The sequence below is a fragment of the Ceratotherium simum genome, chromosome X, assembly GCF_057802395.1.
Source record: "Ceratotherium simum simum isolate JZ-2026a chromosome X, ASM5780239v1, whole genome shotgun sequence".
NCBI classification, from domain to species: Eukaryota; Metazoa; Chordata; class Mammalia; order Perissodactyla; family Rhinocerotidae; genus Ceratotherium; species Ceratotherium simum.
This window is the reverse complement of record NC_141940.1, coordinates 121,836,195-121,852,530: the sequence shown is the minus strand read 5'-3', so window position 1 is coordinate 121,852,530 and position 16,336 is coordinate 121,836,195. Positions and strand designations below refer to the sequence as shown.

The 16,336-nt window shown below is 38.5% G+C and overlaps 1 protein-coding gene across 3 annotated transcripts in view; it reads right to left on the bottom strand.

Annotated features, from left to right (window-relative positions):
* Window positions 1-16,336, bottom strand: part of MID1 (midline 1) — a 199,918-nt gene that overhangs the window by 59,206 nt on the left and 124,376 nt on the right. For all 3 annotated transcript variants that reach the window (XM_087426530.1, XM_004435098.3, XM_087426531.1), the window contains exon 3: window positions 8,764-8,859. In XM_087426530.1, the coding sequence (XP_087282656.1) occupies window positions 8,764-8,859 (96 nt within the window). The remainder of the gene's footprint in view (window positions 1-8,763; window positions 8,860-16,336) is intronic.

Genomic DNA, 16,336 nt, shown 5'->3' with positions numbered 1-16,336 from the left:
TCCTCTTAGCACTCATCCGGAGGCAGAGCCTTCATGCTGGGTGGAGCTCCCTGTGTGCATCATCCATCCTGCTACTGCCTCCAGGGATTTGTGGCTGCTGAGATCTGCCATCATGTCCTGTGTACAGTCTTCTCAAGAAGGGTCCTTTCTGCCCTTCAGGATGAGAATTTATCTCACACGCTGATCTATGCAAATGCGCTAGTGACAGAGGAGGCAGTTGGTCTCTCTGGGAGAGTCCTGTTTTCTCAACAATAGCCATGTGCTGTGCACTAAATGCAGGAGATGCTAGGAAAAGAAAGACACTGCCATGCTTCCCAAGGAGTCCAACCAACTAGGAGAGGGAATAGACATGCACTTAAAGAGGATTTTTTGCCCAAGGACTGTAACTATATCAACAAATCACTATGTAGTTTTCCTTAAGCTTTAAGTTCAAATTATGAGTCTCATTATTCTATTCATAAATCCAAGAAATTTTATGAAACCAAGAATAATCACTCTCAGGGGGTCCTTGAATCAATGTTTGATTAACTCAAGTTGAACAGACTCAACTCCATTAAACAATCAATTCCATCTATAAATTAGTTGATTAAATTCCTTACACATTTTTTTAATTGAGGTAAAATTTACATTCAGGGAAATACATAAATCTTAAGGGACAATTCAATGGATTTTGATAAACAACATAACCAACAGCTTAATCAAGATATAAAATATTTCTATCACCCCAGAAAGTACCCTCCAGCCCCTCTTCCAGTCAATTCTCACCCCCATGAGTAATCACTGTTCAGATTTTTATCACCAAATTCCTGTAACATTTTAAATTGCATTTATAAATGTAACATATTCAATTTACTTTATAAGCACTTTAAGTGCCTAACGGGGTAAAATTAAAACTCTAACAAGGCAAACCTTCCCAAGTCCTTAAGTAGCTCTTAGAAATCTAATAAACTAAACTTACAAATGTAGTGAAACTTAAGTTCTCTTGAACATTCAAATATCGGTTTGAAACAAACCATTTTACGCTTTCAACTTAAAATCACAGGTCCAAAATAAATTACATGTTTCAGATTAGAAACTCAAAGCTACCTTGTCAAATTTCTGTAACATATCATATTCTCTTAAATGCTACAAACCCTTAAAATACAAACATATGTTTTAGTCCTAAATTGTAACACAAAATATTGATTTTATGGATATTATTTAGGTCTTCATCTTTACATATAATTCTTAAACTTCTTGGGGAGGAGGAAAAAAAAGAACTTTATTTACTAAAAGAAGCAAATTGATCATCCCAAAGAAGTTGAAGTTACCAGGTCAAGGATTACTGGTCAAAGATTCGAGAATAATTCACAAGACCTGAAGGCTCACTGGTACCACAGATGTATACTCATCGGGGACTTGTTATGGTGGGTTGGACAGGGTTTCCAATTCCCCAGCAGATGGGATTGTTTCTTACCATGAGAATTCCCCTAGGAATCTAACTTTTTAATCATCTCTTTCAACTCTATCACCTGGTTTAGGTAGCTGACGTTCAGTTAACCACTCCAATTGCTTTACTACTTGATTGAATTCAATCCATTTTCTTTACTGGCTGATTCTTGTTATGCCTGGCTTCAAGTCATATTTCTATGGTTATTTGAACGACATTTACCTCAAAAGGCTTGTGGGATAATTAAATCAGGAAGTGATGGTAGGACCTTGTCAAGTGGTCATTATTGTTTTTCATGTACATTTGCATAAGTCCTACCACTTTTGCTTTCCCTACACCGCAGGCTATACCTTGTTATGGAATTGTAACCACTCGATACAGTAATCATCTCATCCTTTTACACCTGCAAGTATAGACGACGCGCCATCTTCCCAGCCTATGTAAATAGATGGAAGGCTTCCTTGAACTCATCACAGCCCAATACCGAGCTTGCCTGGGTAGAGAATTAGGTTACTATGATAATTTTCATCACCTCATATATGTGAACCTGATGTTTTACCTAGTGAAAAAACTTTTAAAAGCATAGTAAAAGCTCTATCATAAATTCCTAGGCTGGGAAGTTACCTCACTTGGTTGTAAAAATCTTTATTTGTGTTGCTCCTCACTGAAAGCCTTTTACATTCAGTAGTAGCCTCAGGCTTTTTAAATAGCTGAATTTAAAATTTCATATTTCTGTTTCAAACAAAAATAACAAGTGCTACAATTGCACTCTTGTTAACGAACATTTTATATGCATGACTCGATTTTGCTGGGGAATTTCAAAATTAGAACAAAGCTCTTCAGTTTTCCCTCCAACATTTAGCAATTACAAATGGAAGTCAATTGAGTGAAGGTAAAAGATGTGTCCTGTTTCTCTCATAATCTGTAATCATCTTATATACAGAGATAACTTCAGCTTGATCATCATAAAAAGCAATTTTATATTCATTTATTGAGAAAAAGAACTAAAACTAGATATTAAGACCAAGAAACAAAAGAGGTTGGTTCAGTAACAAAATGATGGATTGATGGTTGGGATCATGTTTACGTCTGAATGGGACTCAATAATGGGACCCAATCTTCTACCTGACAGTCACCCTCTCACCTGGGATCATTCCTCCGCACCTGACTCTTAATCTGGATCCACCAACTACCACCATCTCATGTGAAGTTGAGTTAGAACTAACAACAATGGCCATTTTTTAAAAAAATTGTCACAACCCATTCTTAGTATTCTTTATATCATGCCAGAAACATCCCTGCTGCTCTAGCCAAGCATCTAAATATTTCAAGGCAAGGAGGTTGTGTTTGGATAGTGCAGGGGAGACGTGACAAAGAGTTCCTGTATTATGGGGAGAAACCCCATAATAAAACCACATCTTCTTTCTTCATTCCTACTGCTTATCCATTGGGCCCCCAATTAAGGCTGACTATATTTCACATCTAAGCATTAGTCTTGAAAATCTGCATTACTAAATTCAAATATGTCAGAGGGATTGTCTTCAGAAGCACGTACATGTGATCATACTCCAATCCAAGCCACCTGATAGGATTCTGAATATGACACAATAGTTCATTCCATCCAAACTGGAAAGATCAGCAGATGATAGCAGATGATGAAAGGTTTGGATCATGTTTAAAAAAAGGTTTCAAAGCTGAAACTTGGGAATGTTATTCTGAAAGTAATACCAAAGTAACTAAGCCTTATATTCATTCATTCATAAGATTAATCTCTTATTTCTCTATACGGGAAGATTTTTTACTGATGTCTTGTCTTCTCATTATTCTTCGTGAATATACCTAAGAAGGTAATAGGATCCAATGCCTTTTATGAATCAGTTTTTTTTAAGGCAAGACCATTGAATCTAAGGGGAGACATTCAAGTATGTGTCACATACTACTTTAATAAACAGTTAAATTTAATATCCACCAAGAAAAGCTAAGTTTGCTTCATGATTTGTCAATTTTAGCAAACTTGGTGTAGTAAACTGGATACATAGCCACTATACACACGCAGTAGTCAAAAAATGAATCTTCTCCAGAGAAGATGAAGTTCTGTGCAGCCTGAGAGTTCTTTTTCTCCTTTGTTCTGGGAATCCTCAGACTTGACTTTGGGAGATCAGCCTTTACCAAAGTCGCTCATCATAATCTAATTTCTGAATGCTGCCATATTTGCACGATCACATTATCATCATTCCAGAACCGTTTACATGGAGAGCCATAGATGACTGTGTGTTGCTTGATGTGGTTTAATGAGGCCCAGAATCTGATTCTAATTATACCTTGAGAGCATTCTCACAGGGGCTCAGCTGGGGTGGGAATCTAACCCTTATCTGCAAGTGACAATGGATTATAACTTTGGACATTCAAGTTGGCCCTTAGCAGGACACACATCATCCAAGATCAGATAGCTGTCCACAAGACACAAACAGCACGTGTGGTGTTCGGATGCTGGTCTTCATCCAATGGCTCTAGATGAAGTAATTGCCAAGGCTTCCATAGAGAGAGAATGCTTTGCACAACAAAATTAATTTAAACATAAAGGTTCATCTTCCTTTCTAACCCAGTGATTTTTTTCTTTATTTCAAAATTTACAATTGAAGGCTTTTAGGGCTTGGTGAATGGCTGAAAAAGTCTTTTACAGACACTCATTTGTTTTCCAAAATCAATTTTCACCGTTTCTTACAAGATACCATAACACATCACCCTCTTCCTCCTTGATTTACAAAGCCCAACATCTGAGCAAAAATTGAATTAAATGGCACTTAATTTACCTACAAGAAGTTTGTCACACCACATGCCACCTAGCACTGGAAAAACTCAGAGAAAGCCAGTAAGAGGGCAAATTTTCCATTAAAATAAAAAAAATAGTTTAAAAACTTAGTGTGAAAAGCAATGACAAGAGGAATTAAAAACAAAATGATTACAAAGAAGGCAAGATAAGCCAAAGGAGCTAATGCCAGGATTTTGACGGGATGCTGGCTTAGAGAATGCCCTTCTAGGATGAGCTTGGGCAAGGTCGGTGAGGTCAGCTGAGCCTTTATCTTCTCCAAACTGCTATGGCAATAAGCCACCCTTTCGCAGTTTTTCTTTACCATCTCACTGTGGATTTAGTCATTGGTCACCTGTAATTCCCAAAATGAGCATCCACTGTGTGTCCAGGTGTTGTATTCCCTGTGAAAGAATCTGAGTCTCAGAATGTGTGGAGAATTTGATATACATCAGTGATTCTAAGTATTTGCTTAGCTAATAAACTAAGTCCTCTGATTTTTAAAAGAAAACAGGGAGGAGGATGAGATGATGAAGAGAAATAGTCCATATTCAGCCTAGAATTGTAAGCTCTGTAGCTGACCCAAATTTTGACCACTTCTCGTAAGCCTGTCCTACATCTCGTACATAACTAACTCCAAACTCATCCCAAGGGAATTTTCTACTGTAATCCTCTCCTGAAGAAAACAACCCAGTGGCTAAAAGTCCAGTAGTTTTTAGAATTCCAGGCACCAAATTACACTAACATTTCTTGGGGGTCTACCTGATATTGCTCTTTCAATGCCTCTACTTCCCAAGTCCTAAATTGTCTTGGCCTTCACACCCTCCATTCTCCAGTTTTAAAAAGATTTGGTACTTACTATCAAAAAGCCATTTCATTGCTCACCCTCATTTTAAAAACAAGTTATGAAAACAATGGGGATGGGGGGAGACCTTCAAACTCTTTTCATTCTAACGAAAAGCAGAAGTGAATCCCAGGAAGGAGGTGTGGACTTATAAGGATGTGGCATTTCCTCAGGATTCGGTGGGAATTCACTGATTTAATTTACAACAATTGCGAGTTGCCTCTGTGCTTTGAGTTTTTTAGCTCCAGCTGGCATGGGGACTATTTTCCCGAGGAATGCTCATACCCGAATACAAGGACACCTTCAGGAAGAGGAAAAGGAAGAAATACAGTCTAGGAACCTAGGATGTGAACCAGGAAATTCTTTTCCACTACACTGATTTAAAAGACTGTGATGCTGGTGCCTTACAAATTCCACTACCTTTTTGGAGTTTACTAGTGCTGTGATGTCTTCCTTGGACGTGCAATCGTTTTGCACTAAGATATCCATATTATTTTCTCAATAACCAAAAATACCATTTCCTGGAAAGAGTTAGGGATGTCAATTGTAACTGTGAAAAATACACAGGTCCTTGTGTTCCTTGAATCCTCACTAAATCTTCAAGACCAAATAGAGTTCAAATTCAGATGCAATATATATTTTTTAAATTTCTTCCAGTACTTTTTTTTTTAAATATTTTATTTATTTATTTATTTCCCCCCCCCAAAGCCCCAGTAGATAGCCGTATGTCATAGCTGCACATCCTTGCAGCCGCTACATGTGGGACGCGGCACCAGCATGGCCAGAGAAGCGCGGGTCGGCGCGAGCCCGGGATCCGAACCTGGGCTGCCAGCAGCGGAGTGCGTGCACCCAACCGCCAAGCCACAGGGCCGGCCCCAGATGCAATATTCAAGTCCACCCAGCTCTCATCTCTCCAAAGCCAGTTCCTACTTATCCCCCCTCACACACCTTCCATTTCTACAGAATGAACTACTTGCTTTGTGTACATACACTCTTCATTTTTCCATCCACATGACTTGGTTTGCCCTATAAGCAGTGCCTTACCCATTCCTCCATATGCCCAAATGTTACCCACTCTTGAAGTCAGGCTCAGATTGTGCACTATCTCCCCTGGCTGAAAGAAATTTCTTGCTTCTCTGATATTCCAAAGTATATAATCTACACTTCTCTTATGGCAATTAGTTTTCTATTTTGTATTGTATCATAGCTGCTCTTTTGTCTTAGTCAAGATAGTAAGGTCCCTGTGGGCAGGGTCCTTGGCACCTAGCATAGTGCAACACACACACAGTGGATGCTCCATACACACTAACGGAATGAACAAACTAGCGTGACACTTGAACAAACCAAATAAGCGACTGCAGGCAACTATTTACACCCTCACCCAGAAATATTTATTTAGCGAACACAGCTCATAGATCAACAGTGTCCAGAACAAGAGGAGCAGAAAGTCATGTTAAGCTAAATTATCCAAAACTTGGAAATAAGGCAAAAAGAAGACTGGGAGCCCTTTTGGTGTCATACTAGAGCATACTCCATCAAGTCAGCCTAGGGAAGGGTCATCCGACTCTCCAGGTTGGGATGTAAGAATTTGACTTTCTATTTACAATTGACTAGGGTTTAGTCTCTGCCAAGTTAAATGTTAAATTAGAGAAAACTGATGATATGAAACTTATTTTGCCCAAATGTTATGACTATGTTGCCGTTTAGGTCACTAACCAGTTTTGCATCTAATTTAGCTAACTTATTCTAGCTTTTTTACCCCCCTACTACCCTCCTCCCTCAATGTTTGTGCATATCAGTTTCCGATATCCTCCTTTAAGCCAGCTTTATCATCTTGCTGCTTCCTTCATCAACGAGTTAAATAAATCTTCAATGTAGACTCATTTGATTATTATATAAGAATTGGATTCTCAATTTTTTTTAAAATTATACCTTGAGAATATTAATAATTATGAATAAGGGAACACATGTAAAAATAGGTATTGCTAGTATCATTATTTTTCTACTCATAATTAATTTTCTTTAATTTATCAAGAATAAATTTCTCAAATACCAGATTTACTCATCCACAAACATTTCTTTCCATCCCAAAGGATTTATACAGAAATAGCAACAGTGAAAGGAATGAATATTCTTTACTCCTTGTCTAGAATAACTTCTAACAGCATGTATGGGTCTATTTGCAAGTCTTCTACAATCAATTCAGTAATAGCTTTATTTAAAAAGCCTATATCTCAACTAAATATCTAACCATTAAAATAAAAATAAAATCTGCTTGTAAATTTCTTGAATGACACATCTATCTATCATTTGAAATTACTGAGCATTATAGAATGTAATTTTACATGTTAGGACGAATAGCATTTTGTAAATTTAGGCCAGAGGAACGAGACAGTTGCTCTGAAATCACTATAGGCCATAATGGAAACCAGACACTAATGCTTAAGAAGTAACTAGCTGAAATTGAATGAAATAATCACCCAATCCATAAAGCATTTATAAGATTTCCCCATAAAACACAGGTAATTTTTTTTTACTGAAGAGAAATAATTCTTTCTTATTGTCCTAAACATCAAATGCCATCACATCATAAAAATAAAATATAGCACATGGATCATTCCATTTTGTCATCCATTTATTCCTAAATTACATATTCACTTTACCCTACAATAATGAAAACATTATGCTTGTTCCTCATTATTTACAATGTTGTTTAATCAACAAAGCTCAAAATGTTCCCTGGAGAGAGCATTGCCAAAAGCGAATCCATTCTAAGCAGAGGGTTAGAAAGATCTGGGTTCTGTAACTTGCCCTTGTTGTCACTGCTGCCTGCACACTCTTGACTTAATCCCAATATGCTGCAATTGTGGTCAATTTCATGGAAACATATCTGACAACCAAGATGCATTTAATATACACATGTAGCGGATTGAATTCTGCCCCCCACCAAAAGATATGGCCAAGTCCTAACCCCCAGTATCTGTATTATAACCTTATTTGGAAATAGGGTCTTTGCAGACGTAATCAAGTTCAAGTGAGTTCATACTGGAGTACGGTGGCCCCTTATCCAACAACTGGTAAGAAGGAGATTTGGACACAGACACAGAGACACACAGGGAGAACGCCAAGTGACGACAGAGGCAGAGATTAGAGAGCTGCAGCTACAAGCCAAGGAACTCCAAGAATTGCCTGGAACCACTAGAAGGTGGGAAGAGGTAAGGAAGGACCCCCTCCAGAGCCTTCAGAGGCAGCGTGGCCCTGCCAACACCTTGATTTCAGACTTCTGGCCTCCAGAACTGGAGAGAATAAATTTCTGTTGTTTTATGCCATCCGAGTTTGTGGTAATTTGTTATGGCAGCTCCAGTAAACTAATACAACACCTTTTAAATAGTGTTTTTTTTTGGCTGTTCTTTGTAAGGGTGATTAAAATCTACAATATTAGGAATGCAAAGTGAAGCTGGATCAGGGAGAGCTGTGATGGGAGTGGGGGGCAGGACAAAGCAGTGGATGGGGAGAGATCCTCTGAGGTTCTAGTTCCTTCCAATCTCATCCATCTGATATATTTGGCTTATGCAAAAGATCTAATTTTAAAAAGATTCCCATTTAAAAAATATAAAGGGTCAGAGTATAAAAACTGATCCAGCAGTTTCCATACGAAACATATCATACAGAGATACTCACCTCAACATGCTGACAGGTTTGGATGAGTTTAGCCAAAAGGGTCTCCAGTTCCGTGTTCCTCTTAATAAGGCTGGTGAGGTTGCTTTCCAAGTTTTGCTGTTCAAAAAAGAGAGGGAAAAATATTATTCTGCATACTTTTAATACTTTTAGTACATACAAAATTACTCAGACTCAGGAAAAACTGATACATTTTTCAGAAACCTCAATGAAATCTATGCAGTTTCAAATATTTATAGATTTAAACTGGATTTTGAAAAGTCACATTTAAAAGAAACTTTTATGGTAGTTCTATCCTTGATTTTTTGAGGAATCTCCATACTGTTTTCCATAGTGGCTGGACCAGTTTGCACTGCCATATGATCCAGCTATTCCACTGTTGGGTATTTATCCAAAGAACTTGAAAACACCAATTTGCAAAGGTACATGCACCCCTGTGTTCATTGCAGCGTTATTCACAATAGCCAAGACTTGGAAGCAACCTAAGTGCCCATCAAGGGACGAATGGATAAAGAAGCTGTGGTATATATACACAATGGAATACTACTCAGCCATAAGAAACGATGAAATCCAGCCATTTGTGACAACATGGATGGACATTGAGAGTATAATGCAAAGTGAAATAAGTCAGAGGGAGAAGGTCAAATACCGTATGATTTCCTTCATTAAGTAGTAGATAATAACAACAATAAACAAACACATAGGGACAGAGATTGGATTGGTGGTTAGCAGAGGGGAAGGGGGAAGGGAGGAGGGTGAAAGGGATAATTCGGTACATGTGTGTGGTGAAGGGTTGTAATTAGTATTTTGGTGGTGAACATGATGTAATCTATGCAGAAATAGAAGTACAATGATGTACACCTGAAATTTTTACAATGTTATAAACCAATGTTACTGCAATAAACAAAAAATTAAAAAATAAATAAATAAATAAAAGAAACTTTCAAAAATGTTCAAATTTCATTCTTTTTGTTCCTGCTTCTTGCACTAACTCAGGCATGTTTAACTGAATGATTAGTTATAGGTTACTTCTAGGTCGTGAACTAGAGAGAGAGGAGGTAACTGGATTTCTATTCCTTTACCTGAATCAGAAATGGCAATAATATAAGGAACATATTCTCACATCAAATCAACTACTATTGGATTTTTAGGATTTACCATCTTATGGGCAGGCTGAGGTCAACAATCCCTTGGAGGAGGGTTTCAACTGTCCAACTATTGCTGACATTATAGCCATTTATAGGCTTTTATAAGAAGTCCTCACCATACGTGTTTACTCACTCATAGTACATTTTATTGTACATTTCTATTCTTTGCCTATCAACCTATCCATGTCAGATCAAATGTCCTTGAATGCTACATTTTTCATGTCACTATCCTGCTTAAGAATCTAGAATTATTCCCTATTCCTTTAGAACATCAAATTTACAGTTCCCCACAATGACTATTAAATCTTATTTTCAACTACAATAACCCTCTGTTGCGGACAAGATTCATTAAGAGTACTCCACTGCTTCTTATTATGTACGCTCTTCCTTTTCACCATCCTTCATTTATTTATCTATTCATACAAGTACTTATGGAGCTTCTAGTGTATGTCAGACTCTGAGAGAGGTACTAGGGAAACAAAAATAAAAATATCTACTCCCTGTCCACAAGGAGATGGCTATGCCACTGGGAAAGAGATGCTGTAAACAGAGAAGGGGAAGAGTCAGGGCTGCCTGCAGAAGGTTTCCAAGAGGACACGGTCTTTCCGCTGAGGCTGGAAGGATGGGTGAGAGTTTTTGGTGAACAAGAGTGGGAATTTCTTGAGAAGATGGAATGGAGGTGGAGGTCAGCACGGGGAAGTGTATTCCACGGGCAGAGAACAGAACAATGTCATATATCAAGATCGGGGGTGGTGTGAGAGGGCAAAGGATGAGGGCACTATGTGTTTTAACATATAGACAGTTCCACAAACACAGTGAAGATATGGAACAAAAGGAAATTTCATGGAAAAGAAAATAGATCTAGGATTTGTAATGCCATCTGAGAAAAAGGACTTGGAAAGAGTATGAGGGGGATTTTGAAAATTAACAATTTCATAAAGGTGATAATAGTTCATTATGCTGTGAAATTTATTTCTAAAAATGTTTACTCTTTCTACTTTCCTAAATTTTAGATTTAGAAAGGTATATTTGGGAAAAGAATCAGTTTTATTTAATGCTTAAAATGGATAGGTCAGAAGCAGAAATCTCTTTGGTCATTCTTAAACAAGTTATGCTTATTAATCTGGTGTTTATCCTATTGCCTATTTTTTTATTTCAATGACCATACTTTTCATTTCCAGTAGGTTCTTTATCACATCTCTCTCTTCTTGTTGAATTACTTTCTGTTCCTGTTCCCAGGATGCAATTCCTTCTTTCATAATTTCAAGAGAACTAAACACACTTACTTATTCTTAAGCTCTTTTGAGAAAAGGCAATTCCGTATTTTCCTGTGTTTGGGTAATGTTTCCCAAGAAGCTGATTTTATCTGCGTCTTATAATTTTTGTCTGACAGCTCATCTGACGTAAACTTTGTTCCCTGTGCTGTGATTTGGAGATTGACATAGCTCAGCCAGATGAGGTGCCCACTCTGGTGTTAGGGCTTGAGGTTGTTTCCCCAGAGAGGGCACTCCCTCAGACACCCATGTGCCATAGAGGCACAGAGCCTGGCTTGACTCAGTGCCTCTGCTTCCTTCCATGAGAATTCTGTCTGGCTCCAATTCCAGAGGAGGTGGGAGGCACCCTTTAAGCCCCATGTGTACACAGGGAGGCCTGGCCTCCAGGTGTATGGGGCAGTCTGAGGCTCCTGCCATGTGCAGGATACATTCCACCACGTTTCCCCTCAGGTCCCCACTGCCCCATCTTCTCTCCACTTCTCGTGAGCAGCCCAGCTTCAGCTGTCTCACTGTTCTGCACCTCCTTTCATTTCTGATCCTTGGAGACTTTCAACTTATGTTTAAGCTTGGTTATTATTCTTTAAAATCCACTCTGAAATATTTTATCTATAATTCTCATGTGTTCAGAATTCACAGAGAGGTTTTGTGCATATTTCATCTGAACTGGAAGACCAACAAGAAATCTTCAATTTGGGCTTTGAAAGACTCAAAGCGTCTCACATATAAATATTTTAAAGGAGAAAAATGACTGTTTCTCACTTAAAGAATAGGATACAACAAAAAGCCAGAGAATGAACCAGACAGAGTGATTTAGGTGGAACTTAATGATCTCATGTTTGCATCAAAGAAAAACTTGCTTTCAAAGCTCTTAACAACAATGATAACAAAAGCCAAAAGTTTCACTGTTTAGATTAAATGAATTGCAACCACTAATCACTTTAGGTCAGAGACTAGAGAATAATTTTGAGGCATTCCATTATTCAATATCCTTGATTTAGATATGACTACTTTATGGTATATTTGTCAACTTCTTTTGGTATGTTAATCTTAGGGAATCCTTTTACTTTTTTTTTTGGCTGACCCTTCAGAGCAGGAAATTTCTAGGGAAATACATCATCTAACTGTTTACAGTTCAATTGTCATAGGTATAACTTTTTTAAAGCTAGTCAGCAAGAGAGAGCCAAATAAATATAATCTAACACATTTCGATTTACAAACATCTGCTTGCTTTCCCCTCCCTTTATTAAGTACACATCACGTATAAAATCTGTTTTTAATCAACTAATATGCAGACTAAAGCCTGTGGTTTAAACACATTGACCTATCTGGATCCTTTGGGGTTATTCAAATTTAAATAGTACAAGTGTTACTGAAGTCCACAAAGAATTACTGAGTCACTTAGAAGTATAATAAAGGGAAATGAAGCTGGGAGAGAGATTTGTTTCCAAGAGGTACCAAAGGGACTGACAACACTTTTGAAGAGAGCTGGGTAATGGGAAGGTAACAAAATCCTGTCTTCAATAAACCATGCATCCATAAGCTTCCACCACAGGGACTTCTGTGGAGTTTTCTAGAATTTAACTGTATCACTAACATCCTGTGTGGCAGTCAGCAGGTCCTATAACCTCTTGATTTTGACTGTGCTTTGTGCAAAAGAGAGATAATATTTTTTGGCATAAGAGTCTTGGGACTAAGTGGATATAAGTATCTACTTCCCTATGGATATCTAAGGAATTCTACAGAGTACAAAAAAAAATAGTTTTAGTTTCCTGTTCTCACCTCAAAAACGTCAATATATTTACATCTCCTTATGGAGCTGAGCTTTGTAGAAATCCAAGGAGTCAGGCATGAGTGACCACACACGCAGAGTGAGGATACTGGGGCTACCATTTGAGTTGAATTCTCCTGGACAAATGACTCTCGGGCTCAGTTTTCCCATCCACGATGTGTGGATAACCATAAATCTACCTATCTATGGTATTGTTAAGATCAGAGGAGAAAATGAACACATACACCAGGAACTATACAAATGTTTGTTGAAATCATGAATTACAGGATAAAACATTCAGTTTGGTGTCATGAGACACTATAGGGGTCCAACACCATGCCTCATGCAGTCACCATTCTCAAGCTTGCTGATGGCTTTTTGCTGCAAGCACCTTTCCTTTCAGCTCCAGGGCTTCATCTGGCCCCAGGCAAGGCAGGCTGGGGTGCTGGGGAGAACAAGGGGAGGTTGACGCCCCCAGGAGCCCTCAACCAGCAACTACCAGCTGTTGGTGGATGAACAGCCCAGCTTCCTCACCTCCCAGTTGGGACTACTCTGAGTCATGTTCCCTCAGATCTCCCAGAAAGCTCAACTGGGAGGAGCCCAGGTGCCCAGAGCAACAACCTGCTAATGACCACGCCTCTTTCCACTTCCTTCCCTTCTCTGTCCCACTTCCCCTCGCCCTTACAGATGCTTCCTGGATCGCCTCCCAATTCGAATTCTGAGTCAGGGTCTTCTTCTGGGAGAACTCAACTAAAACCTTTTCCATAGACATCCTAATCCATTATTTTTGAGTATTCCTTCTGATGAGGAATAGCCCAAGTAACAGAAGATTTTATTGCTTTTGAAAGATATTTGCAAACACCACAGATTTTTTTCTCTTCCCCAATTTTCCCTCTTTCTAACTTTTTCTATAGGTCACATGTCCTCCAAATTCCAGGCTCTAACCCAGCACTGTCATTAGAACTATAACGTGAGCCACAAATGTGAGTCACATTTTAAATTTTCTAATAGTCATGTTAAAAAAAAAAAAGTAAAAAGAAACAGGTAAAATTAATTTTAACAATATATTTTGCTTAACTCAATATCCAAAATATCATTTCACCATGTGATCAATATTTAAAAATTGATGAGCTATTTCACATTTTTTTCTTTCTTTCTTTTTACTAAGTTTTTGGAATCAGGTATATGTTTTACACATATAACACATGCAGCTGGATGCAGCCAGTGGCTACATTTTGGACAGCACAGCATTAGAGTCTAGAACAGGGGTCAGCAAACTTTTTCCGCAAAGGGCCAGGGAGCAAATATTTTAGGCTTTGTTGGCCATATGCTCTCTGTTGCAACTACTCAATTCTGCCGCTGTTTTAGGAAGAAAGTAGCCATAGACAATATGTAAACGGGTGGGCAGGGCTGTGTTCCAATAAAACTTTATTTACAAAAACAGGTGGTGAGTGAGATTTGGCCCATAGGCCAAGCTCCTCCTTGGGTCTGGGCACATGCTCTTCCCTCTGGAATGCATCTGCATAGCAGGAAATAATTCTACTACCAAGGAGAGAGCATAACCAAAGCACAGTATGTATTGAGTACCTGCTGTATACCCATCACTGCTTAGTCCCTTCCCATTATGAATCCTCAAATATTCATCGTGGGAATAATTAGCAAGGAAAACGGAATATCCATTGGACAACTCTTCTGAAATCTAATGTAGTAATCAACTAACTAGTTAGTTCCTTAAACAACTACTATAGATTGTTAAAACAACGCTTTCTATCAATTCAGGCTTTTTTCATTGGGAACATTGAGTCTGAACCCAAGAAGAAGGGCTTGACAGTTTAGAAGCATTCTGAAGGAATGCCATGTAACTCTACCAGACCACAAGATTTCTGGCAGGGCCGGCCCGGTGGTGCTAGCGGTTAAGTGCACGCGCTCCGCTGCAGCGGCCCGGGGTTCGCCAGTTTGGATCCCAGGCGTGCACCGACGCACCGCTTGGCAAGCCATGCTGTGGCGGCGTCCCATATAAAGTGGAGGAAGATGGGCACAGATGTTAGCCCATGGCCAGTCTTCCTTAGCAAGAAAAAAAAAAAAAGAGGAGGATTGGCAGATGTTAGCTCAGGGCTGATCTTCCTCACCAAAAAAAAAAAAAAAAGATTTCTGGCAGATGGAAGGCAAATACTACATTGTTCAACAAATTTTTATAAACACAGTTTTCTATAAATAGATAGTCTAGCAATTACCATTGACACATCTATTTCAAATTCTATCTAAAACCAAAGTCAAGTTGCTCCTAGCTTGAATTCATTACCTCTTCTCCACATGTTTGTTTCACAGTACTCTTATTCTGTGAAGGGAAAGGATGAGCTAAGGCTCTTTGTCCAGAGAGATGAGGCTTTTGTAAGTGTGCAACTATTTGATGGAATTCAACATTCCCCTCCCACCATCACCACCAAAGAAGAGGAATATAAATAATTCAAGATGGTCCTTCTAGAGATAAAGATGCAAGGAGGCAGATTTGGTTTCTTAATATTAAGCAAAAGATTGGGTGCAAGTCAAATACGTGAAAGACAAAGTTGTAAAACGTGTTGCTTAAAGAATGAGGCTCCCCTACATGCTTTATGCAGAAAGAATGATTAATTTTCCTATAATTTTTGTTTTTAATGCATATACTTGTAATGCATTTTCAAGGAGCCATACTCAACCTCCTTCACGTTATATAGTTTTTAGTGAGACTTAAGTTGATAATTGAACAATCTGTTGCAGGACAGCTGATTTGACACCAACCTCAATACAAGCCTTGAGGCACGGATATGGACACCAGCTGAGAATAATAAATCGAACTTCACAGATGAGCTTTGTATTTCTACATACGCTGATACCCAAGCAAATAGCAAGGTAAGCAGACAAAAATACCCCTAATTTTAGCCTTTGGAGACCTGTACCTAAGAGTCAGGTTGCAGGGAATTAATGACTTGTCATTGAGCACTACTATTAAAATGTATGCCTGAAACAGGAGATTTCAGTAATTCCTTTCGGGTTTGTCCAGGCCTTAAAGAATGTTTGCTCTTATTCCGAAGTCAATGCTTCAGAATGTCTTTAAAGTATAATATTAAGTCTGGATACCTTTCAAGGCAAACACAAATCTGGCTTGTTTCAGTCCATAATATTCAGGGCGACATTCAGGAACTGTGTTCGTAGCCCTGACACCCAACACCACCACTCCTGCACGATCAGGATATGAACACGTTGAGTGCCACAATCCGTATATTTTCTTCTAAGAAACTTTAATCACAATCCTTAATATGAAAACATACCTGTATTAACACATGCCACCTGCATAAAAGCATAAATTCTTTATATGTAACTAAACCCTTGAGATGTTTTAATTACAT